This window comes from Misgurnus anguillicaudatus, chromosome 22 (assembly GCF_027580225.2).
Source record: "Misgurnus anguillicaudatus chromosome 22, ASM2758022v2, whole genome shotgun sequence".
In the NCBI taxonomy this organism is placed as follows: Eukaryota; Metazoa; Chordata; class Actinopteri; order Cypriniformes; family Cobitidae; genus Misgurnus; species Misgurnus anguillicaudatus.
The window spans coordinates 38,227,017-38,250,115 of record NC_073358.2 but is presented as its reverse complement, the minus strand read 5'-3'; the positions used below and the strand labels follow the sequence as shown (position 1 = coordinate 38,250,115).

The 23,099-nt window shown below is 38.2% G+C and overlaps 2 protein-coding genes across 8 annotated transcripts; both read left to right on the top strand.

Moving 5' to 3' along the window:
• Nucleotides 1-2,275: 2,275 nt before the first annotated feature.
• gabarapa (GABA(A) receptor-associated protein a) lies at nt 2,276-5,976 on the top strand. Its single transcript, XM_073860415.1, has 4 exons — nt 2,276-2,484; nt 3,123-3,201; nt 3,300-3,429; nt 5,160-5,976. Exons 1-4 carry the CDS (start codon nt 2,395-2,397, stop codon nt 5,227-5,229), a joined length of 369 nt encoding a protein of 122 aa, XP_073716516.1. The 5' UTR covers nt 2,276-2,394; the 3' UTR covers nt 5,230-5,976.
• Nucleotides 5,977-9,392: 3,416 nt separating this feature from the next.
• On the top strand, nt 9,393-18,370 carry gps2 (G protein pathway suppressor 2). Of its 7 annotated transcripts, XM_055198990.2 has the most exons (14): nt 9,419-9,551; nt 9,861-9,927; nt 10,139-10,215; nt 10,307-10,424; nt 10,770-10,879; nt 10,979-11,091; nt 12,934-13,013; nt 13,126-13,205; nt 14,739-14,913; nt 15,547-15,630; nt 16,137-16,213; nt 16,289-16,384; nt 16,732-16,815; nt 17,656-18,370. In XM_055198990.2, exons 3-14 carry the CDS (start codon nt 10,147-10,149, stop codon nt 17,746-17,748), a joined length of 1,179 nt encoding a protein of 392 aa, XP_055054965.1. In that variant the 5' UTR covers nt 9,419-9,551; nt 9,861-9,927; nt 10,139-10,146; the 3' UTR covers nt 17,749-18,370. The 7 variants fall into 7 exon arrangements, with proteins under 7 accessions (XP_055054970.1, XP_055054964.1, XP_055054966.1 ...); XM_055198989.2 differs by lacking the exon at nt 9,861-9,927 and having other exon boundaries at nt 9,401-9,551; XM_055198991.2 differs by having other exon boundaries at nt 9,412-9,927; nt 17,680-18,370.
• The last annotated feature ends 4,729 nt before the right edge of the window (nt 18,371-23,099 follow it).

Sequence of the window (23,099 nt, the reverse complement as noted above, 5' to 3'; positions counted from 1 at the left end):
TGAGCATATCAGTAAACACCCCTGACCACTCAGTGAGTTTCACGTCTTTGTAAACGAAAGTTTCATGCATTTTAGGAAGGATTGTTCCAGTGCACCTATGCACCCATTGTAGAGGTGCGAGGTGATAGAACAAACACCCAAAAATTCTCGGGCCAGCATCATATGTCCAAATTTCAGTCAAAACCGTTCTATTTCATTATGAACAATCTGAAAACAGTCTTTAAAAGACCCATTTGGATCCCTTGATGATTCATCGTTATACAAACTCTCAAGTAGTGCCACATAAAGTAGCTGCTGCAGACATCTGGGGCCTCATGTATAAAACTGTGTGTCCTTACTAAAAGTCTACGTACGCACAAAAGCCAAAAATGGCATACACCAAAAATTATGAAGACTTCTAAAACAAAGCAATGTTCCCTTTATAAATCACAGATCACCTGCAAGCCCATTCTCCCATCAAGTTTGTTTTTTATAAATCACTAGTGATGGGACATCTGAAGCGAGGCTCCGGAGCATGTGTCGAGCAAAAAGGGGCGTTCCAGATAAAGCCCCGATTCGAGGCTTGTATTGTTTCCGTGAAAATCACGTGACGATGACAAACGAGGCCTCGTTTTCTGTTGAATACGTCATTGCTTCATTCTGAGTTTCGCTTACGGTTCGAAACTCGCGCCTCTTGTGGGTTTTGCAGTACGTTTGCATTGATGTTATAGTGTTAGTTGTAGCGAGTAGTGGCGAGGTTGTAGTGAGTTTCTAGTATAGTTATCATTATATATCATAGCCTGGATTATATATTATATTACACTTAGTTTAGTAGATTATTAGAGTAAATTATACATAGCCTAGTTCAGTAGATCATTAGAGTAAATTAGCATATGTCTAGTTCTAATAATACGTAATTATATTATATAGCCTATATTTATTATTATATATTATTGCTGCTGTTATTATTATTATAAGACTAGACTGTATAAGGGATAACCTAGAAGGACTGAGGATCCATTGGGATATTGGAACAAACAGAAGGTCCAATATCCCAATTTATATAAGCTGGCACTGATCTTCTTATGTTGTCCAGCATCATCATCAGTGCCCTGTTATAGGGTGTTTTCTAAAAACAGAAACCGCCTCAATCCAAATACTGTTAAAAAAGTTTTGTTTTTAAATAAAAACCAGTAAACCCTTTTCCATGTTGCAGTTTGCTGTTCCACACTTCCAGTCCCATAAGCATTGCACTATTGCAGCCCCAGTGCAATAAGCACTGCACTCACGATAATTTGAAGAGTTTCGTTGCAAAACGAGATAACCACCGTTTTTTAATTGTTCAGAAATCTTGTTTTTTGGTTGTGCATTCCAATTAATTTCAATGCAACTGCAGTTGGTTTGTTTTGATTTAAACCTTCATAACTTAAAAATACAGCTAAGTAGCACCATAAAACAAAATAATAACATGATAACGTAATAATAAACATGTTTTGACAAAAATGTTAAAAAATGGATTTATCTCGTTTTGCAACGAAACTCTTCATTTCTTTATTTTGTGCATTCACTGTTATCACTAACTCAAGAACTACTGTATAGTTGAACACAGTTGTGTATGTGTGAGTTGTGTGTACATAGGTTAACACAAGCAGAGTAAAATACTTTCTTTAATATACTTTATTCAAAAGCCCACACCATGACAATTTGGTTGCTCAAAATGAATAGATTTGTGTGCGTGTGCGATACATTGCTTTGCACAGCAGGTGTCACTGGAGAGCACAGTGTTTCATGAGGCTTCGGGTAAATGAACCTTTTGGCGAACCAATGGGCTGGAAAGCCTCATTGGTTCAGGAAGCCTCGTTTGGCCATCACTATAAATCACAACCTTTGCGTGGAGAACTGGCGTACGCACGTTTCCAGCCCCTTTTTGTGCGTACGCACCCTTTTACATAAGGGCCCAGGTGTGCTCGACTTGCGCAGCGCCGCTTGAAGTCGAACACACCTCTTATAAAAGGTTTTGGCTAGATAGGGAACAGCTACGGGCTAAATCTCGCGAGATGTTGGGTTAAGGTTAGGTTTGGGGGTAAGATTAGGATGACAACAGCGGTTCTGGCTAGATGGTATACATCTACGTTTTGAATGTTAGGTTTAAAGGTAGATTTATGGGTAGGATGAGTATATAAACAGCGCTCCTCCGGTAAGATTTCACGAGATTTTGGCCGTAGCTGTATCCCTTCTAGACACAACCCGCTTAAACGCAGTTGATGTGACGTAACACGCCCCACCTACTAGTTCCGTGTTATTGGATATTCCTCCGCCCTTCGACGCAGTTGTCAAAAACCCTATTGCTAGTTTGTAAACATCGTCGACGACAGATTTTCTCGGAGGTTTTTTCACACCGCTCGGCCAGTGACAATGAAGTTTATGTACAAAGAAGAGCATCCCTTCGAGAAGAGACGGTCAGAAGGGGAGAAAATCAGAAAGAAGTACCCGGACAGAGTGCCTGTGAGTCAGGAAAATTAGTTGTTTTTGTCAGGGCCCTGTCATCAATCTATCAAGCTAACTTAATACAATGACAACGCTGATTTGCATAGGGAAATTTCGTAAAACGTTATTCTTTATCTTAAAAACCGCGAAGTCACACGTATATGCGATTAGTTAACGAATTATCGCCGTTATTTTGAAGCTGTCCTTCAAAGGGCTAGCTTGTTAGCGTCAGTTAGCTACTTTCTAAGTACGGATTAGTAGCATTGTTTTCAATACAGACAATGGATCAATCAATATCTGTTATGTTACGTTGTTTTTATACGTTTAAATTTTGTAGTATATACCGAGATACTCATTATATGTTATGCTTTGAGAAGTGCGCATCTGATTGAATCATTGAATCAAGTTCGTCGTCTTGTTTTGACAGACAGTCTGGGACAAAGTAACTAGTATGAGGGGTTTTTAACACTGAAATTTCAGTTGCATTATGTGTTGTCAGTCAAATATCAACAGCGAAATTCGTTATACAGGGAATTTGCTCTAAACTGTGGAATACCCTAGACAGTAACGTCGTTATGCTGGTGAAATTGCAGTTCTCACATGACTGACAGTAGTTGTTAGTATTGTTGATATCAGCAGTGACTTGTTTTTGACAGGTGATCGTTGAGAAAGCCCCCAAAGCCAGAATAGGAGATCTGGATAAAAAGAAATACCTCGTCCCGTCTGACCTCACAGGTAACATTTCCTTTAAAAATAAATATTTATTTAAAATGAGATCTAATAGCAAAAATATTTAGGGAGATGTATTGACTATTTTGTTCTTATTTGTAAAGTGGGGCAGTTTTATTTCCTCATTCGAAAAAGGATCCACCTGAGGGCAGAGGATGCTCTTTTCTTCTTTGTCAACAATGTCATTCCACCCACATCTGCCACTATGGGACTTCTTTACCAGGAGCACCATGATTGTCTCATTTTATCAGTCTTACTGTGTGTTTACACCAAACGCGAGTTCAACAATTTTCGCGATAAGATTACATACAAAGTCAATGCAAAGATGCGATCAGACGCTTCCTCGCGTGGCGCTATGCGAATGAAGCGATATGGACGGCGCGTTTATGCCCCATTCAGACAGATAGCGATCAGCAGTAGCAGAGCGACGCGATCTCATTCATTTCAACGGGCGACTTCCGACGGCATGAGCGAAAGTGACCGTTGGCGACCTGGGCGTGTCCAGTGACGCAAGAAAGTTAAGAAGAGTTAAACTTTATGCAAATGTCAAGCGAATTATGGGAGCGATTACCAATGAGAACGAAGCAGTGGAGTTCACTTCATCCTTCTCTTATCATTTACTGGAGTGAATGGTACTCATTTGTTTATGACAAGCAGATTTAGAAACGACGGGTGACACACAGCAAGAAAGTCGCTGGCTGTCTGAATGCGGCTTTACCGTGAAAACACGTGCTATTCGCCTCAAACGCGTCTTCGCCCACGTTGAAAATGTTCAACTCGAGCGAAAAATTAGCATATACACAAAGTTAAATCCCGCGAGTAATCTAGAGCGAGTAATGCGATCACCCGCGTTTGGTGTGTACGTAGTAGGGCTGTCAAAAGATTAATCGTGATTAATCGCATCCAACATAAAAGTTTGTGTTTACATAACATATGTGTGTGTACTGTGTATAAATATTATGTATATATAAATGCACACACATTCATGTATATATTTAAGAAATATTAGCATTTAAATACTGTATATACATTTATATAATTTATATTATATATAAATATTTTTTTATATGTTATGTAAACACAAACTTTTATTTTGGATTCGATTATTCGCGATTAATCTTTTGACAGCCCTAGTACGTAGCATTATGCTAAATCGCGTCTACTGCGCCTAGTTTGCCGCTTGAGCTGCATCTAGAGCAAGCATTTGACGCGCGTCAGAGGCGAAATCCGCTTCTTGTGGGAGGGGCAAGTGCTATGCGGTTGTCTGTTTGCAAGATGGCTGATGTTGTTTATGCATTTATCGAGAGAGTTACCGGTTTGTATTTGTCTTCACTGACACTCTTCCAAGCGAGGTCCTTTTTATTCCTGTCTCTATAGAAATAAGAACTTGGGTCGTATAGCTCTGGGTAACTGCTCACTGACAATATGAATCGGTCCTTCATGTTGAATGAGTGACTCCGGGTGGGCTGCCACCACAGCAGCAAGCAGGCTCCTGATTGGTTAACGCGGCGCGAAAATCCGCCAAAGCTCAAATTTTTCAACTTGGGTGTCAGCCGCAAATTCACGTCAAACACAAAATGCACAAAAAGCACCATTCACGCGTACCACAACAGACGCTCAATTCGCGCCATTTTGCGCAAACTAAATGGGCAAATGAGGAGGAATCGCGTCTACCGCGCCGCGCTAAATGCATCATTCGTGCTGCGAGACGCGTCTTCACATTGACTCTACCGCGGCTGGTGTACCCCTTATGAAATCCAGACTAAAGTCTCATAATCTAATTTAGCATAAACGTTTAATTTCTGTAATTTAATTTTAATTTTTGATATGACCTTGCTCAGTCATTATTAAAGATATCAAAGTTATATTTTACAGAATGTTCTTTACATTATGTACGATGATTTTATGTACGTCTAAATCACTAAACTTATTGCCCTTATATCTGTGTTTTAGGAGCACCATGAAGAAGACTTTTTCCTTTACATTGCTTACAGTGATGAAAGCGTCTATGGGGACATTCAGAGAGATGTGTAACCAATTTACTTAACTCACACTATCCACCTTTAAAATAAAATGATCAATATATTAGGACACATGAAGTGTACATGTCTAATGCACTTTCATATCCTCTTCCTAGTCTGATGTTTTGGTTTATCTCATTTGTACTCTATGCTGCCTGCATATTGTTTCTTCCTACCTAAAGTTCCCCTCAGTCTCGCTTTCAGACAGACTGGATACATTCTTTGTCCTGATCTGTTTCGGTAAATCGGTAGTACTCATATCCCTAAAGCTTTTTGAATGTTCGACACTTCCCTGCTTCTTTCAAACGTTACTTTTATTCTGTGCATTGGCATATATCCTGCAGCTGCTTTGTTTTTCGACAGACTTTAATGTTTGGTTCGATCAACCATCGTATTTGCACAGACCAAAACCACTGGACTTTCAAACCCCTTTATTGTTATGTTTGTGTGTGAGTGCGAGTGTGTTTGTGTACCATTGCCAATAATTATTGTTTAAATAAATTTGGAATTTCTCTTTATTTCAATAAACTGGTTTAAAAAATTAAAAAATCATTTTAACATATTGTAGGACATTGCTTGTTTACATCTTAATCTTATGATTATTTTTGAGGCTGACTCGAGTCATAAGGTGATGACTTGATTGACTCTTTTTTTCTAATTTTGGATTGGTGTGTTTTATTTCTTTTCCCTAAAAGCTATAATTGTAATGTCACCAACAGTTTTAAGCTTGCCAACATTATAAACATGATGTTAAACTCTTCCTGTGTGCGTCTTTAACTACTGCTACTGGATGGTAACTACTCTGTTTCTCACAGGTCTGGTAATATCCATTGCGCGACGGCGTGATGTTTCTGCTTTGAAGATATGTTTATAAAGTTAATAAAAGAATGATAATTTAAAACACTAAAGGGAAAGTTCACCAGAAAATTAAAACTTTGTTATTACACCCTCATGTTGTTTGAACCCCCAGTGTCTTTCAAAAAGTTTGGGGTTTTCTGGTAACTGTGGTAGATTTATTTATTTAATCAAAATGGTTAAATAAATAACTCCATTTGACCATATATTTTGCATATATCCTGCAGACGTTACTCCTCTCTTCTTCTAGATTGCGCTGATGTTTAAGTTGTTAGACATTATTTTAAAGTAAACGTCCTAAAACTGCCTAAACAACAGTTCCGGCACAGAGTATGTACACTGAAAGAGAGGCAACACTTTTTTTAAATCTACATTTGGGTGATTCTCACGAAATCCAGCGTCCATTCTCATGAAAACCGTGTCCAGCATCAGAATTTTTAAAAAGCCCTTGAAGCCAATTTTTTTCACATATAAGATTAAGGTCTGAACTTACTATAACCATTATTTTTTAGAGTATTTAAAACATATTTCCTAAAATTATCATTACCGCAACATGATATTACATTAAATATATGCATTTACAAACTCATGTTTTTGGTAATGAGAAGTAAAAAGTTGTCTAGGTACAGTGTCACAGTCAATTATGTCCCTTCCAACACAGTTTTTTTTAATTGTTAGATCCTTGAGGGGTTAAACAATGATTGAAAATTGTTGCGGAGGATGAGAAACTTTTTCTTGGACACATCTATATTCCTTATTATTGTCTCTACATTTACCAATGATCACCAAATAGCACATGTTTCTTTACTGTAAATGTTTATAGTATAACATTCACTGAAGCTTTTTATTTTTTAGATTGTTAATTCTAAATATTTCCATGTCAAAGAACCCAAATCCAGTCATGGACACATTGCGGTAATTAATTTTTTTTCCTTAAATGTGGAAAAAACAACAAAAGTGGTTTGTATGATGTCATTTGAAATCATGTGCAAAATAGTACGTGAAAAGATGTTTGTAACTGTTTCTTATTTTGATACTTTTACTTAGCATTTACTTTTTTTTATCAAAATGTTTCATGACACCTCATATCAGGGTTAGTAAATAATGACAACATTTACGTTTTTGATCCCAAACTAAAAAAAATTTACAAACCTAATTTAATAAACACGAGGGAAGATATTTTGGGGGGTGTTTGTAACCGGGCCGTTCGTAGGCCCCATTCACTTCCATAGTAGGACAAAAGAGTGCTATGGAGGTGGATGGGTCTTGTCGCGAGCGGTTTGATTGGGAACATTCCTCAGGATATCTTCCTTCGGGTTCATCAGAACAAAGACATTTATACAGATTTGTAACAACATGAGAGTGAGTAAATGATGAAAGAATTTTCTTTTTGGGTTGAACTATCCCTTTAACCAGTGCTGGGCAAGCTACTTGGAAAATGTAGTGAGCTAAGCTACCAGTTACTTCACATTAAATGAAGCTTCACTACACTGAAGCTACCCCCCTGGGAAATGTAGCAAGCTAAGCTACATCAATAGTAGCTTGCTACATCCAAGCTACTTATTTATTTTTAACCAGTTTTATTATGTAATTATTTATTCAGTTTCAATTTATCATTTTGGTAATTATAGGCAACACAAGCATAATGTAGGCCTAGGTACTTCACATTTTGGGGCTGTTTGCTGGACTTATCCTACTCCCAGAATAAAATGCATGTTTGAGCTGCCTTTATTCAAAAACACCTTGCCCTGACGGGTCTCCAACGTGGGCCCGCAGGCAGCAGGTAGCCTGCACAGAGTCTGTGAGGTGCCCGCCAAAGCACATTCTATTAATAGTTTCAATTGTAATATTAATTACATGTTTTTATATTAGCTTGGCTTGGTGACATAACCCAGTCAGAGGTAGAGCATGAGTCTTCACAGAATGTGAGTGGTAATGTTTTGTATGAATGAAGGCTGCACAACTCGAACTTGTGTGGAAGCTACCTCACTACTTGGTCAAAAAAAAAAGAGCTTAGCTACTGAAAAGCTATATTATTTAGAAAGCAGCTAAGCTACCGCCAAGCTACTGAAAAATGTAGTTAAACTACTAGCTTCGCTACTTGTAGTGAAGCTACTGCCCAGCACTGCCTTTAACTAAAAACAACTTGCCCTGATATAAGATAACACCAGTAATTTTTTCTTCTAAGTCATATTTAGAAAAGCCACTCACTTCTTAATTTAAAGGTGCAGTGTGTAAATTTTAGCGGCATCTAGTGGTGAGGTTGCAAATTGCAACCAACGGCTCAGTCCACTGCTCACCCATCGCTTTTGAAACGCATAGAGAAGCTGCGATAGCCACCACCGGAAAAATGTCATCATCAGAGACAACTTAAGCCTGATTTATAGTTGTGCATAAGTTCTACGCCGTAGCTACGGCGTAGGCTATCCGTAGCCTGTGATTAGCTCTGCGTAGCTTGACGTGCACCTCGCAAAAATTTTAACAGCGCGTCAGTTCTACACGGACCGCAAGCGCTGTGATTGGTCCACCAGAACCCCTCCCGTCAGGTAAAAAAAACTGCGTCATAGGTATTTCCATTTGCAACGGTGAAAACAAAGATTAGCCAAGTTGAGGAGTAATTTAACTCAAACTGCAACAAAAGTCAGTTTATTTACTTCCATCATTGCTGGTCTTCTCAAATCATACACAACAAGTTTCTGTTTCTTCTTCGTTTGTGGGTTAACTTTCCAAGCTTCTTCTTCTCTGACGGTCGCGCTGCTACTGGTTACACATGTGGATACTGCCAGCGGTTTGCGCGTGTATGCACGTCGACGCGGAGGACTACGCAAAAGTATAAATGAAAACCGACAACAAGTTTGTCCGTTAAGGGCTTCTGTAGAAACATGGCAGCACAAAATAGCGACTTCCACGTAAGGAGACCCTCGGTGTATGTAGATAAAATCGTCTCATTCTAAGGCAATAAAAACTTCACGGTTCATTGTAAAAAGGTCTTTATACACAGCTGAAAATATAGCTTTCTATATTATTTTGCATTTCTGTCAAGAGATCCTTTTAAAAATTACACACTGCACCTTTAACTATGGCCTGATCCTGGCTTAATCTTAGCCTTGTCTGTGAAACTGTCTAAAACACAACAGATGCTAAAGTCAAGTGTATCAATATTGCTGATAGGATTTCTTCAGAACTAATAATGAAAGCACAAAGAAAAAGACAATATACACTAGTTAAATGAGTTAAACGAGCAAATAGTTTCAGTTTTATGCGATTTTTTTCCACATTTGGATATAAATGGGTTATAAATGTGTAATTTATACGTTTCTACTCACTCGTGGCGTCATGAGGAGGACACACCCACACCGGAAGTGCGACAACTGGGCTTTTCTGTCATTTTTGTTTTGGTCAACAATTGACATTTTGTTTTTCTTTAAGGGAATCCTTCAGACAAACTCAGCATACGTTTAATCTCGGAAACGGACAAAAGTGCGTTACTTAAAGATTTAACGAATTTCATTTTAAGAGTTTTATTTTATTCGCTGATTTTTGCAAGCTAGCTGACTGAGCTGTCACTTGAGCCGTTAGCCTGCTAGCCTAAACGTTACGTGTTAATGCAACCTAATGAAAGTTAAATATATTTAAATGATATATAATTTATATGCAATTTTGCCTGTGGAAGATTGATTTCTTGAACAGATTTAGTGAATCGAGTGCATTCAGCTAGCAAGTCATTAAAATACTGTAGCTAACACAGTTGAGAGATTTGCAAATTTGTTGCATTATCTTGTTTCTCAGATTACCACTTCTCTACTATTTAATAGTTTGCTCTAACTCGTAGTCTTTGGTTTAGAGAATTAATATGGTAAGTTGGTGTGATCAACTTCGGCAAGGCATGTCAACTTTTTGACAGCTGCTTAAAGGTTAGTTATGTTTGTCATGTGTCTTTCGGGACTTGTCAGATATGCTTATATTTTACATAGTTGTTTGTAATACAGCAGATAATGTTATGTCATATCGTTAATATGTTATAAACGTTGTTATTAACCATATTTTAATCACTGCTTGACTTTCAGTTCTTGTAATGTTTCTCACTGTGACTACACCAGCTGTGGTAGAGACAGTAAAATCTGAATCTAATCTCTATGTGGAGGTCTGAGAAATCTGGATGCTGAGATTTATGTTTCATTTTGCACCACCGTCTTTAGTTTCCTGTCTTAATATTGTTCGTCTGACATCTCTAGCTGGCACCACCAGTTCCCACCATCATGCCGGCTCTTCTGGAGAGGCCCAAATTGTCCAGTGCAATGGCACGTGCCTTACACAAGCACATTATGAGAGAGAGAGAAAGGAAGAGACAAGGTGAGACCCGAAATCTGCTGTAGCTTATCTGACAGTGCCTGTGAAATCCAGGTTAAAGTGACATAATCTGTATATATACTGTATATGATCAATTTAGATTTCAGTCATTGATTTTACATGATCTACTCAGTCAGTATTAAAGGAAAAAATTTGATGATTTTATGTACAAAATAGTAAGTCACAAAAAACGACACTGGATGGGTTTTCACAGACTCTTTAATCAGCACTCCTTAGGATATAAACAGATTGCTAAGTTTACATTCATGTTGATGTTTGCACACAATGAAAACAACTCTGTCTATTGAAAACTCATTTGACATTTTTAATCTCTGAATCAATTGTCAGAGGAGGAAGAGGTTGATAAAATGATGGAACAGAAACTAAAAGAAGAAGAAGAGAGAAAGAGGAAGAAGGAGATGGAGGAGAGGATGTCTTTAGAGGAAACTAAAGAGCAGGTCTGTTATGATTGCTTTATTTTTAAAAGCTGAGTTATTTATTAATGTTGGCATTATGTTTTAGGATTTCTGATCAAAACTTTTTCTCTTACTTTTCAGATTATGAAGATGGGGGAGAAGCTGCAGTGTCTTCAGGAGGAGAAGCACCAGCTTTTCCTGCAGCTGAAAAAGGTCCTGCATGAAGAAGAGAAAAGACGCCGGAAAGAACAGAGGTAACGAAAACAAAGAGAGATAAGATTGAACTACTTTTACACTTTATCACATAATATATTTACATGAAGAATTTAACACATACGGTATTTAAAATAATATTATTTCAAACAATATGTGACCCTCCTGGGAAATTGAGTGACAATTATTATTTTCACATTCTTTATGAAAAAAATGACAGATACATCTGTTTTAAGTTGATAAAGTCTGCGAAATCTATTTTGAAAATCAAGTTAAAGTCACTTAATGCGAGAAAGATCGTTTTCGTGTCTTATCGCTCTTAATAGCTCTTTTAACATTAATCAGGTCTCGCACTGTATTTCTCTTAAATAACTATTTTAACACTTTATTTTCTCATTTTTGCATGTTTTAAAAACTAAACAAAATGACAAACCCACAAGTGGTTTGCTTCTGATGGATATGCATCCTTTGTATTGGGAAATATTTAAGAATGTACACCTCCTAGAAAACATACAAAAAAGATAATTTTTAATGTTTAATTTCTATTCAGAGTAGGGCTGGGCGATTTGGCAAAAAATTATATCTAGATTTTTTTTTCAGAACATCGATTCACGGTTTGATTTTTTTACTAGTCAGCTTAAAACATAACTACAACAATACTGCAGTAACATTCTCTTTCCAATAACAAACTAAAGTTCTAATCAAGTGCACTAAACTAAAGGATAATTATCAACATGTTATAAATACAAAATTAATTCACATTTTTTTTAAATATCTATGCAGAAATTGGGCATTGTTTAGAAATATAATGGTTGGCTAAATGTGAAAAAGCATGTGCAGACATTTTTATAACGTTTTGTTGTATTTTTTTAAGTACACAGTCATGAACTCACATCACATGTTAAACAATTCAACTATTATTTCTCTTTTAAATATTCATAACATTCACATATTATTTGTTTTAAAAAAATTAGATTTTTCATCAATAATTTGGATAATATTTGCTATGACTGACTTTTTTACATTCTTAAAGTCATAATTTTTAGTTTGCGAATCATACATTTGTAGACACGCTGCCAACGAGGACACCGCAAACTTTTTGTATAGGTTATTTACTGTATTGTTTGCTCGGACCATTGCATTTAATTCAGACGAGCACTCTCAGCAAAGAATAGATGCAATGAAATAGATGCAGTAAGCACATAATGCAACTATAATTAAGCAGGCACAACTGCCACGTGAGGTTTAGGTTAGGGCTGCACGATAAATCGCATGTGATTGTCATGCGCATCTCGTCAGTGAAGCCGGTTCCGTGATTAGATGTAACTCGCCATCAGCTGCTTTCACATGGCGCAGCATTTACTACACAAAGCCGTAGTTTACTGACAGAGCTGACGGACAGAGCGCGAACTCGAGAGGTAAAACAGCGCTCTCTATTACTTCCACAGTGTACACACACAACAAAAATGCATAAAATAATATAGCCTAATTTGCCTGGGCGGCTGCCGTTTCATTGTCAATGCAAGGAAAACCCTGCTGTGTATTCAGACGATGTCTGCACTGTTTCACTTTGATCTCGAATAAAATTAAAACCGCGTCGAAACGTAAATTTGAATTAATCGGGGGGGAAAAACTGTAAAATCACCCAGCCCTAATTTAGAGCATTGGCCTAGACGAGGGCTTAATGTACTTATTTTTAAAAATTTTGACATTTTTTACTTCTTTTTCATGTAGCTCAAAATTAGGCCGCACACATTCCTCATTTAGACAACACTGGTCAGATATTTGCTCATTTCATTTGTACCTAAAAGAAGTATTCTCCATGGATCACCATATCACCTGTTATTAATGTGTCGTAACTTTGTTTAATATGTGTACAACAGTGACATGACAACTCTGACTTCAGCAACATACCAACCAAACATGGCCATCCACACAGGACAGCACCTTCTTAGCATGCAAGGTGACCCCTATAATCTATCTCTGCAAGACGTATAATGTTTTGTTTTTTGTCAAGATTGACTTGAATTAATGATGAATGATGAATTAATTATAGAATAATTTTTTTTGTTCAGCGAGTCAAGTGAGTCATGGGCGTCCTGGAGCTCTTTTGGGTGAACGCAGCAAACAGCTCTTCCAGTCCCCGGTCATTCCTGTGAGTGTGATAGTTCAATGTTAATTTAAATAATTAGGCATAAAAATAAGGCATTGTAAATAACTAGGTACATCACTTAATCACAAAGCTGGAAATACATTAAATCACATATGTCGTCTTATCATAATAATCATACAAAAACCTTAAAGACATCCTTCATACAAGGGACAGATCTCTTGCATTAAAATAAAATATGATTTTAGCACATACGTGTTTTAGTTACCTGTCACTGTATTTTTTGGATGTACACTCACCTAAAGGATTATTAGGAACACCTGTTCAATTTCTCATTAATGCAATTATCTAATCAACCAATCACGTGACAGTTGCATTTCAATTCGACTTCAATGCATTTAGGGGTGTGGTCCTGGTCAAGACAATCTTTTGAACTCCAAACTGAATGTCAGAGTGGGAAAGAAAGGTGATTTAAGCAATTTTGAGCGTGGCATGGTTGTTAGTGCCAGACAGGCCGGTCTGAGTATTTTACAATCTGGGAGTTTCACGCACAACCATTTCTAGGGTTTACAAAGAATGGTGTGAAAAGGGAAAAACATCCAGTATGCAGCAGTCCTGTGGGCGAAAATGCCTTGTTGATGCAAGAGGTCAGAGGAGAATCGGCCGACTGATTCAAGCTGATAGAAGAGCAACTCTGACTGAAATAACCACTCGTTACAACCGAGGTATGCAGCAAAGCATTTGTGAAGCCACAACACGCACAACCTTGAGACGGATGGGCTACGACAGCAGAAGACCCCACCGGGTACCACTCATCTCCACTACAAATAGGAAAAAGAGGCTACAATTTGCACGAGCTCACCAAAATTGGACAGTTGAAGACTGTTGGAGAAAATGTTGCCTGGTGTGATGAGTCTCGATTTCTGTTGAGACATTCAGATGGTAGAGTCAGAATTTGGCATAAACAGAATGAGTACATGGATCCATCATGCCTTGTTACCACTGTGCAGGCTGGTGGTGGTGTAGGAATGGTGTGGGGGATGTTTTCTTGGCACCCTTTATTCCCCTTAGTGCCAATTGGGCATCGTTTAAATGCCACGGCCTACCTGAGCATTGTTTCTGACCATGTCCATCTCTTTATGACCACCATGTACCCATCCTCTGATGGCTATTTCCAGCAGGATAATGTACCATGTCACAAAGCTCGAATCATTTCAAATTGTTTCTTGAACATGACAATGAATTCACTGTACTAAAATGGCCCCCACAGTCACCAGATCTCAACCCAATAGAGCACCTTTGGGATGTGGTGGAACGGGAGCTTCTTGCCCTGGATGTGCATCCCACAAATCTCACATCAACTGCAAGATGCTATCCTATCAATATGGGCCAACATTTCTAAAAAATGCTTTCAGCACCTTGTTAAATCAATGCCACTTAGAATTAAGGCAGTTCTGAAGGCGAAAGGGGGTCAAACACAGTATTAGTATGGTGTTCCTAATAATCCTTTAGGTGAATGTACATGTATGTATGCTTATATTTGTGTTTATTAAAAACGTGTGCTTGCCCTCTCTGCAGACTCGGCATTTTCAGTCTCAGCCTGGATTTAGTGCCGGTGGAGCGGAGCATGGCCAGTACTCTGGAGCCCAGCCCAGTCACAGCCCGTATGGAGTCACCCAGCCACAGCATACATCACCATTCGCCTCCAGTCAGCCGGTGCCTGCCAACTATGCCAGTGGTTCACAACTCAGAGGTATCAAGTGTCTCTTTTTCCAATGTTTGCTTGTTTTTGAAGGAAAACACCACATTTTTCAAAATTTACTATGTTCTTACCTCAACTTATATGAATGAATACATGAGTAGTTACACAAGTAAGTATGTTGGCACAAAATAAAACGTGGCGATTTTTTAAAAATGAGAACTATATTGTATGGCAGAAGAGCACTAAGTTCGCAGCACTTTGACCTACGGCGCAGTAAAATTGAGGGAAGTAGTATTGAGCGAGAGGGGGAGTAGTCAGGAGTGATGATGTTATACAATATAGTTCTCATTTTTATCAGCTTAAAAAATCACCATGTCTTATTTTGTGCTTACTTGTGTAACAGTCTTTACATAGGGAAAACATGGAAATATTTGGTGGCTTCTAAATTCATCCCTGTTTGGATCCTATGGAACGAATGGGGCTAGGCTAAATGCTAACACCTTCACGACACGATATACAAAGATTTAGTGCATACATTGAAAAAAGATAGGCATGTATTAATTCATATAAGTTGAGGTAACTAAGAACATAGTAAAATATTGAAAAACGGTGGTGTTTTCCTTTAAGAATCAAAACTCAAAAGGTTCTTGTTTGGACTCCTGAAATATTGTGATCTTTTTCCAGGTGCATCAGCATTTCAGGCTATGCAGTACTTGCCCCATCAGCAACAGGGCTATGCGGTCCACAGTCACTTCACCTCTCAGCAAGGTGTGTGAAAAATATACTTGTGTATCAGAGTATGTGAGTGAAGCGGAGCGGTGTATACGCTTGTATAAAGGAAATAACTGAATTTTTTCTTGATATTTGTTATTTTGTTAAAATAATAGCTGTCATTGGTTTAAGAACAGATTTATTAACATGCCTATTAAAAGACACATGATGAAATTAATGTTGAACTTTCAAAATAAAGCATACCTGAATTATTTACTTTAATACAAATCAACACACTTTAAAGTAAAACGAGCTTCCTGTTCACTTCCCATACACAGCTAAACATAGTGGGCTCATATCTAGTCAACAATAGGGCATTTTCCAGCCAATCACTGTTTTAGAAGGTAGCTGCATATATTAGTGGTGTATTGCAGGCATCTCACAGTCTGTATTATACTGACCTCCATCTTTTTGGCCATTGTGTTCTGTTTCTTTATGTCTACTGCCTGTTTTCTGTCTTTTTGCTCTGACTTCTGCCAAACTGATTTTCTCAATCTCTGCAGGTTATATCCCCAGTGCTGGGATTCCCCTGCAAAAACAGCTTGAACACGCCAACCAGCAGTCTGGCTTCACAGACTCTGTAAGTTACAGGAAATAGACTCTTGCCAGATGGAAACGGTAGGTCAGATGATTAATTCATCTCTTTGTTTTTCAGAGTCCACTGAGGCCCATGCATCCACAGGCTCTACATGTCAGCGCTACAGGTTTGCTGCCAACTCCCTCTATCGCTGTCCAGATCCCTCCAGGCAAGGTTAGAGTCAAAAGTCAAGTAATACTAATACACGCTTCCTGTTGCATTAACACAAATATGTGACCCTGCCTGTGAAATCCAGGCTACAAGTCTCATAGATTAATAATGAGATGAGGAGCATAAAGTTTAATTGTAGTCATTGATTTTTTTTTTAACATGATCTTACTCAGTCAATATTTTGAAGATATCAAGGTTACATTGTCACGGAATGCTTTTAAAAATATGTAGGATGAAGTTATGTAAAAAAACGCCCATAACTCTCATAACTCTTGCTAATCTTTGGGGTTAAATGTACTTTTGCTCTGATGCTGGTTTGCTATTGACCATTTCTTATTTGTTTTGGAAAGTCTGGCTTACCGTATGCACACCCACCAAGGCCAGGTTCTCCAGGCACGTTCACCCATGGCACGTCAACACAACAAGCACATGCAGTAAGTTTAATTAGAACAAAGTATATTGTTTTGGATATTATATGTATATATTATCAGGGTTCCCATGGCTCCTTGAAATCCTTGAAAGTTTGTGAATTTGGGGAAAAAAATTCAAGGCCCTGGGAAGTTTTGAAAATATACATACATAGATAAAGGTCATTGAAAGTGCTTGAATCTATTTTATGCAAAAAGTTTTCTGGAAAAAAAACATTATTCCCTGTGTAGTGTAGGATAATATAAAAATTCTAGATTTTTAAGCACACATGCTAAATTGTTCGCTTTAAATGCTTATTTCATCTGTATGTGAATGTTGATTCATACCAAAATGCTTTTTTGCATAGTTGTGTTTGACACATGAAAACGTCTCGGGTTACATAAGTAACTGTTGTTCCCTGAGAAGGGAACGAGCCGCTGCGTCTCCCTTGCCATACTTCCTGCGTTCCTGTAACGCCATCTTTGGCAATATTTCAGATAGCGATATACTTCCTGGCACTCGCATCACCCTGTATTTGTCGTTAAGCCTCACCATTGGTTGAATTTGATACACACATTCAGACGCACTTACCCCTGGAGGCGTCCCCAAAGTGTCACTACAGTGACGCAACACAAGTTCCCTCGAAGGGGAACTTTAACAATGTATCTTAAAAGGTAACATAATGTCACCTTGCTCTCACTTGAAATGTGTCCCCACATTTAGTCCTTGAATTTGAGGGTATTGGACCTGGAAAGTCCTTGAAAGGTCCTTGTATTTGAAGTTAACTAAGGTGTGGGAACCCTGATATTATGCATGTGTATTGTTTTGTAAGAATTTATCTCATGAAGTTTGATTTTCTTTCACAGGCTACATTTCCAAGCTCTTCTCAGCCAGCCCCTCGCCACACCTACCTCTCTCACAGCCAATCAGGGCAGAGGTTTTATCATCATGGAAAATAGATATCCAGCTCATCTAACCACATGCAAGACGTTAGGGGTAAAAGAACAGATTCATCACCTACACTGCGTGATGAAAGCTCAAAGCTACACAGCACACACAGCTTGGCATCATAGTATTATCATTTAAAAACCACATGACTGTATTATTGTCACAAGCACGTTGTTTTCTCTGTCAGGCCTCCCTTTGCAACAGGGTATATGCTGTTTACTTCAATATTATAGTGGGATGTGTCTGAATGTTTCTTTTTTTATTTATTAAAAAACACACCTGTGCCAACATTAGTAGCATCGCTATACCAATAATACATGACAAAACTAGATTAGTTAAAAAACTAAACCAAACAATCCAGAAAGAGAACAAAGTATTCTGTTTTTTAGAATTTGTGTTAAAGACCTCCCTCTCAGGGCTGTCTATAATTTACATTAACATTGATAAATGCACTTATCCCTGATTCAAGCTACCACAGGAAAATAATATTTTCGTATGATTTTAAATTGTAAATGTTATGTTTTTAACCAACTGAATTTCACAAAATTGCACTTAAAACATTAATTTTATTATTAAATTCTGTTAAACAGAGCTTGTTAACATAGTAATAAAAATAGTTGTGTAGAAAAAACACTTGGCTTTTTTCTTCTTTTCATTTGATGCCTACATTTCAGACTTTCAAAGGTCACCTGATTTTGCGGTTTTGTGACCTGGATGTAAAATTTCACAGTATGCAGCTGGCCAACATAATTTTAAAGCATGCTACTGTTTTAATTTTCTAACTTAGCACTTACATTTCACTTCGTTTTTTTTGTGCTATGAGGTCTATTGGGAGATATTAAAAGCATTTAACCCAAAGTGAAGCATTTGATTAAAGAATATTGTAAGATTTATATTAACTTTAATCAAAAGGCAGGACATCATAACTTAAATGGATGGCTTACCAGCTTACCCTTTAATTTTTATAACACTCACCCAGAAAGAAAATCATTCAACATATGTATTTTTTTCATTTCACACATCAACTTATTAGGGCAAAATATGATCAATAATATTTACAGTTAAATGCATGACTATTTTACCAATCGTTATTACATATTCGGGACTTTAGTGACCTGGAATTTTTACCTAACATGGTTAGATGTCTAAACTGTCCCAATTTATTGAAACTGTATATTTCATTAACAATTACAAAATGATAAATAATTAATTAATGTTTTGTTATACGTTGACATTGTAGTTGTCATTCAACAGATGTAAAACGTACACAGTTACACACCAACAATTCAGATATCAGAGTAGTCAGAGCACTGCTACAGTTTTATCAAATAATTTTAGTCCATCCATTTTCCAAAATGGCTATCCTATGCAATGTCACGGGAGGATTGGAGCCTATCCCAGCATCTCAGGTGGGCCATGTGCAGGGTACACCCTGTATAGATGGTCAGTCCATTATAGGACACTCACAGACACACACACACACCTAAGGGCAATTTAGGCCTTATCCCAAATGGCACCCTTAACACTCGTGGTCTTCCTACAGGTCCGCACTTTCGTGACGTAATGCTGCTTTGACTGTCGGGAAGACGTCTGTTGTGAAGTTCGCGGAAGTGCGGAATTAGTAAAAGTGTGAATCAGTGCATGTTGACCAAAATGGGGTGCCCATGAGCACCCTTTTAAATCTGCAATGATGAAAAATGGCACAACTTAGGGTCTTGTAGATTTAATGGATGTGAGCACCTTGCGTAAGTCCACGAAACCTCAAGTCCACATAAAGTGCGCCATTTGGGACACACCCTTATTGACTTGAATTTACCTCATCTGCATGTTTGGGGGGAAATTCGTGCAAGTGCGTAATCAGGAAAAGTGTGAATCAGTGCATGTTGACCAAAATGGGGTGCCCATGAGCACACTTTTAAATCTGCAATAATGAAAAATGGGACACCTTATGGTCTTGTAGATTTAACGGATATGAGCACCTGGTGTAAGTCCACGAAACCGTAAGTCTGCATTGAGTGCGGCATTTGGGACGCACACTTATTGACTTGAATTTACCTCATCTGCATGTTTGGGGGGAAATTCGTGCAAGTGCGTAATCAGGAAAAGTGTGAATCAGTGCATGTTGACCAAAATGGGGTGCCCATGAGCACCCTTTTAAATCTGCATTGATGAAAAATGGGACACCTTATGGTCTTGTAGATTTAACGGATACAAGCACCTTTCGTAAGTCCACTAAACCGCAAGTCCACATAAAGTGCGCCATTTGAGACACACCCTTATTGACTTGAATTTACCTCATCTGCATGTTTTGTGGGAAATTCGCGCAAGTGCGGAATCAGGAAAAGTGTTTATCAATGTTGCATGTTGACCAAAATGGGGTGCCCATGAGCACACTTTTAAATCTGCAATAATGAAAAATGGGACACCTTATGGTCTTGTAGATTTAACGGATATGAGCACCTGGTGTAAGTCCACGAAACCGTAAGTCTGCATTAAGTGCGGCATTTGGGACGCACACTTATTGACTTGAATTTACCTCATCTGCATGTTTGGGGGGAAATTCGTGCAAGTGCGTAATCAGGAAAAGTGTGAATCAGTGCATGTTGACCAAAATGGGGTGCCCATGAGCACCCTTATAAACCTGCAATGATGAAAAATGGGACACCTTATGGTCTTGTAGATTTAACGGATACGAGCACCTTTCGTAAGTCCACTAAACCGCAAGTCCACATAAAGTGCGCCAATGGGACGCACCCTTATTGACTTGAATTTACCTCATCTGCATGTTTTGTGGGAAATTCGCGCAAGTGCGGAATCAGAAAAAGTGTTTCTCAATGGTGCATGTCGAGCAAAATGGGGTGCCCATGAGCAGCCTTTTAAATCTAATAAAATTATGAAAAATGGGACACCTTATGGTCTTGTAGATTTAATGGATGTGAGCACCTTGCGTAAGTCCACGAAACCTCAAGTCCACATAAAGTGCGCCATTTGGGACACACCCTTATTGACTTGAATTTACCTCATCTGCATGTTTTGGGGGAAATTCGCGCAAGTGCAGAATCAAGAAAAGTGTGAATCAATGGTTCATTTCAAGCAAAATGGGGTGCCCATGAGCACCCTTTTAAATCTAATAAAATGATGAAAAATGGGAAACCTTATGGTCTTGTAGATTTAACGGATACGAGCACCTTTCGTAAGTCCACTAAACCGCAAGTCCGCATAAAGTGCGCCATTTGGGACGCACCCTTATTGACTTGAATTGACCTCATCTGCATGTTTTAAGGGGGAAATTTGCGCAAGTTCGGAATCAGGAAAAGTGTGAATCAATGTTGCATGTCGAGCAAAATGGGGTGCCCATAAGCACACTTTTAAATCTGCAATAATGAAAAATGTGACACCTTATGGTCTTGTAGATTTAACGGATAGGAGCACCTGGCGTAAGTCCACGAAACCGCAGTTCCGCATAAAGTGCGCCATTTGGGACGCACCGTTATTGTCTTGAATTTCCCTCATCTGCTTGTTTTGGAGGAAATTCGCACAAATGTGGAATCAGGAAAAGTGTGAATCAATGGTGCATGTCGACCAAAATGGTGTGCCCATGAGGTCTAACTTAAAAATATAAATAAATGAGCTGGAGGATACTGGATGATGCAATAGGTCACTAAAGACCAGAGGTATGCATTTAAAGGAATAGTTTAGCCAAAAATTTAAATTACCCCATGATTTACTTACCTTCAAGCCATTCTCGATGTATAAGATTATATTTTTTCAGACGAACGCAATTGGAGTTATATCAGAAAATGTCCTGGCTGCTACAAGCTTTGTAATTGTAATAAATGGTGCTTCTGATTTGAAGTCCCAAAAAATCAATTAATCCTTCACAAATGTAATCCAAGTGGGCTAATAAGCAATTAATGCGAATTTTGTAAAATTAATGTTGTTTTATCGTATATATCCCAGATCTTTAGTGACCCTATACACTTTTTTTTTTTTTACTAAAAAATGTATTACTGGCTGACAAGTTTGCACAAGTTAGAATAAGAAAATGCAGCATCATGAGAACAGTATTGTTAAGGTATGAGATACCCCGGCAAGCTTAACTTTGGGGAAGTACCTTGGAAAAATTGTGGTTAACCATCAATGTCCTCTGAATACTTTATAAAAGCAGCCAAAGCCTAACAGGAAGTTGTGAAAGACGTTGTATGAGATTGAGTGCGTCCGTATCACTCCTTATTTTCTGTATTGCACTTGAAGTGTTTGCTAAGAGGCGTCTGACACTTTTTATGGTTTTAGTTGAAAGAAAGCATTGAGATACAATATGTTTATAAATGTATTTATTTTCTTAAATTGACAATCATTTCTTTGAAACATTACACATACATTTCAAATTTTGCTCTTAAGGTATACAAATTCAAAATGCACCAGTACGTGTAAAAGAAAAGGGCGGGAAGTAGAGGGGTGTGTGCGCATGTGCACACATGTGTATGTGTGTATGTGTGTGTGTGTTAAGACAGAGAATACAAATTTAGATGTTGATTCACCTCCGGTCCTCCCACTTACTGTTGGCTTCAGCTGTTTGTCTTCTCAAACCACTCTTTATTTCAAACCGTCAAATCTAGAGCATATTGAGAATGAAAATGGTCTTTAAGTGACTCATGCTGACGATAACAGATACCTTGCTTCTTAAAAAAAAGCTGCAAGAAACATTACGCTCCACTTCCTCAGTTTGTGAATAACAATGATTCCTTTGGTCAGTGACTTATGTCCTAAATACCAATAAGCTCACATCTGTACAGTAATCTTATTATGTAACCTTCAACTGACATCGACTATAAAGTCATGTTTCCTTTTAATCTGCGATAAAACCAAACCTCAGAGCTACGTCGATGAGCTACAGCTCAAAGTGAAACTGTGTAGCGCCTCTTCAGCTGTTTTAGAAGGCTTTGAGTAAAAGACAGTTGGTTGTCAGATCACTTGGTGTGTTTTGTTTGTTCTGCGTGTGCTTAATGTAGTGTGTGTACAGTGTGATGCGAGGTCAGTTATCCAAATTAGGACAGTGACGTGAGAGGTGACATGTGACTAAAACAGGCGGGAAGATTTCGAAGAGATCATCGAAGAAGAAGAGATACAAAATCTGAAGTCTAAATACAAGTTGCCAGTAGTAATCAGGGACACTGCTGTTCATCATCATCATTTCAAAAGAGAATTAAAAGGGGAATTTATCAGACATTGAAATGGCTGGAAGGTTTTGTATGCAGGCCAGCAGAGCGGAAGTGACAATGCAGTTTGTGCCGGTATGAGAGAGAGAGAAGGGAGGGAGAGAACTAGCCTCTTATGACTCATGAAGATAATTCGGCAACAG

Coding starts and splice junctions, on each gene's coding strand:
- gabarapa (XM_073860415.1), top strand. CDS start 2,395: ATGAAGTTTATGTACAAAGAAGAGCATCCCTTCGAGAAGAGACGGTCA. Junction 3,202..3,299: donor CGTCCCGTCTGACCTCACAG/GTAACATTTCCT, acceptor TTATTTGTAAAG/TGGGGCAGTTTTATTTCCTC. Junction 3,430..5,159: donor CTTTACCAGGAGCACCATGA/TTGTCTCATTTT, acceptor GGAGCACCATGA/AGAAGACTTTTTCCTTTACA.
- gps2 (XM_055198989.2), top strand. CDS start 10,147: ATGTTTCTCACTGTGACTACACCAGCTGTGGTAGAGACAGTAAAATCT. Junction 13,014..13,125: donor GCACCTTCTTAGCATGCAAG/GTGACCCCTATA, acceptor TTTTTTGTTCAG/CGAGTCAAGTGAGTCATGGG. Junction 16,816..17,655: donor CAACACAACAAGCACATGCA/GTAAGTTTAATT, acceptor TTTCTTTCACAG/GCTACATTTCCAAGCTCTTC.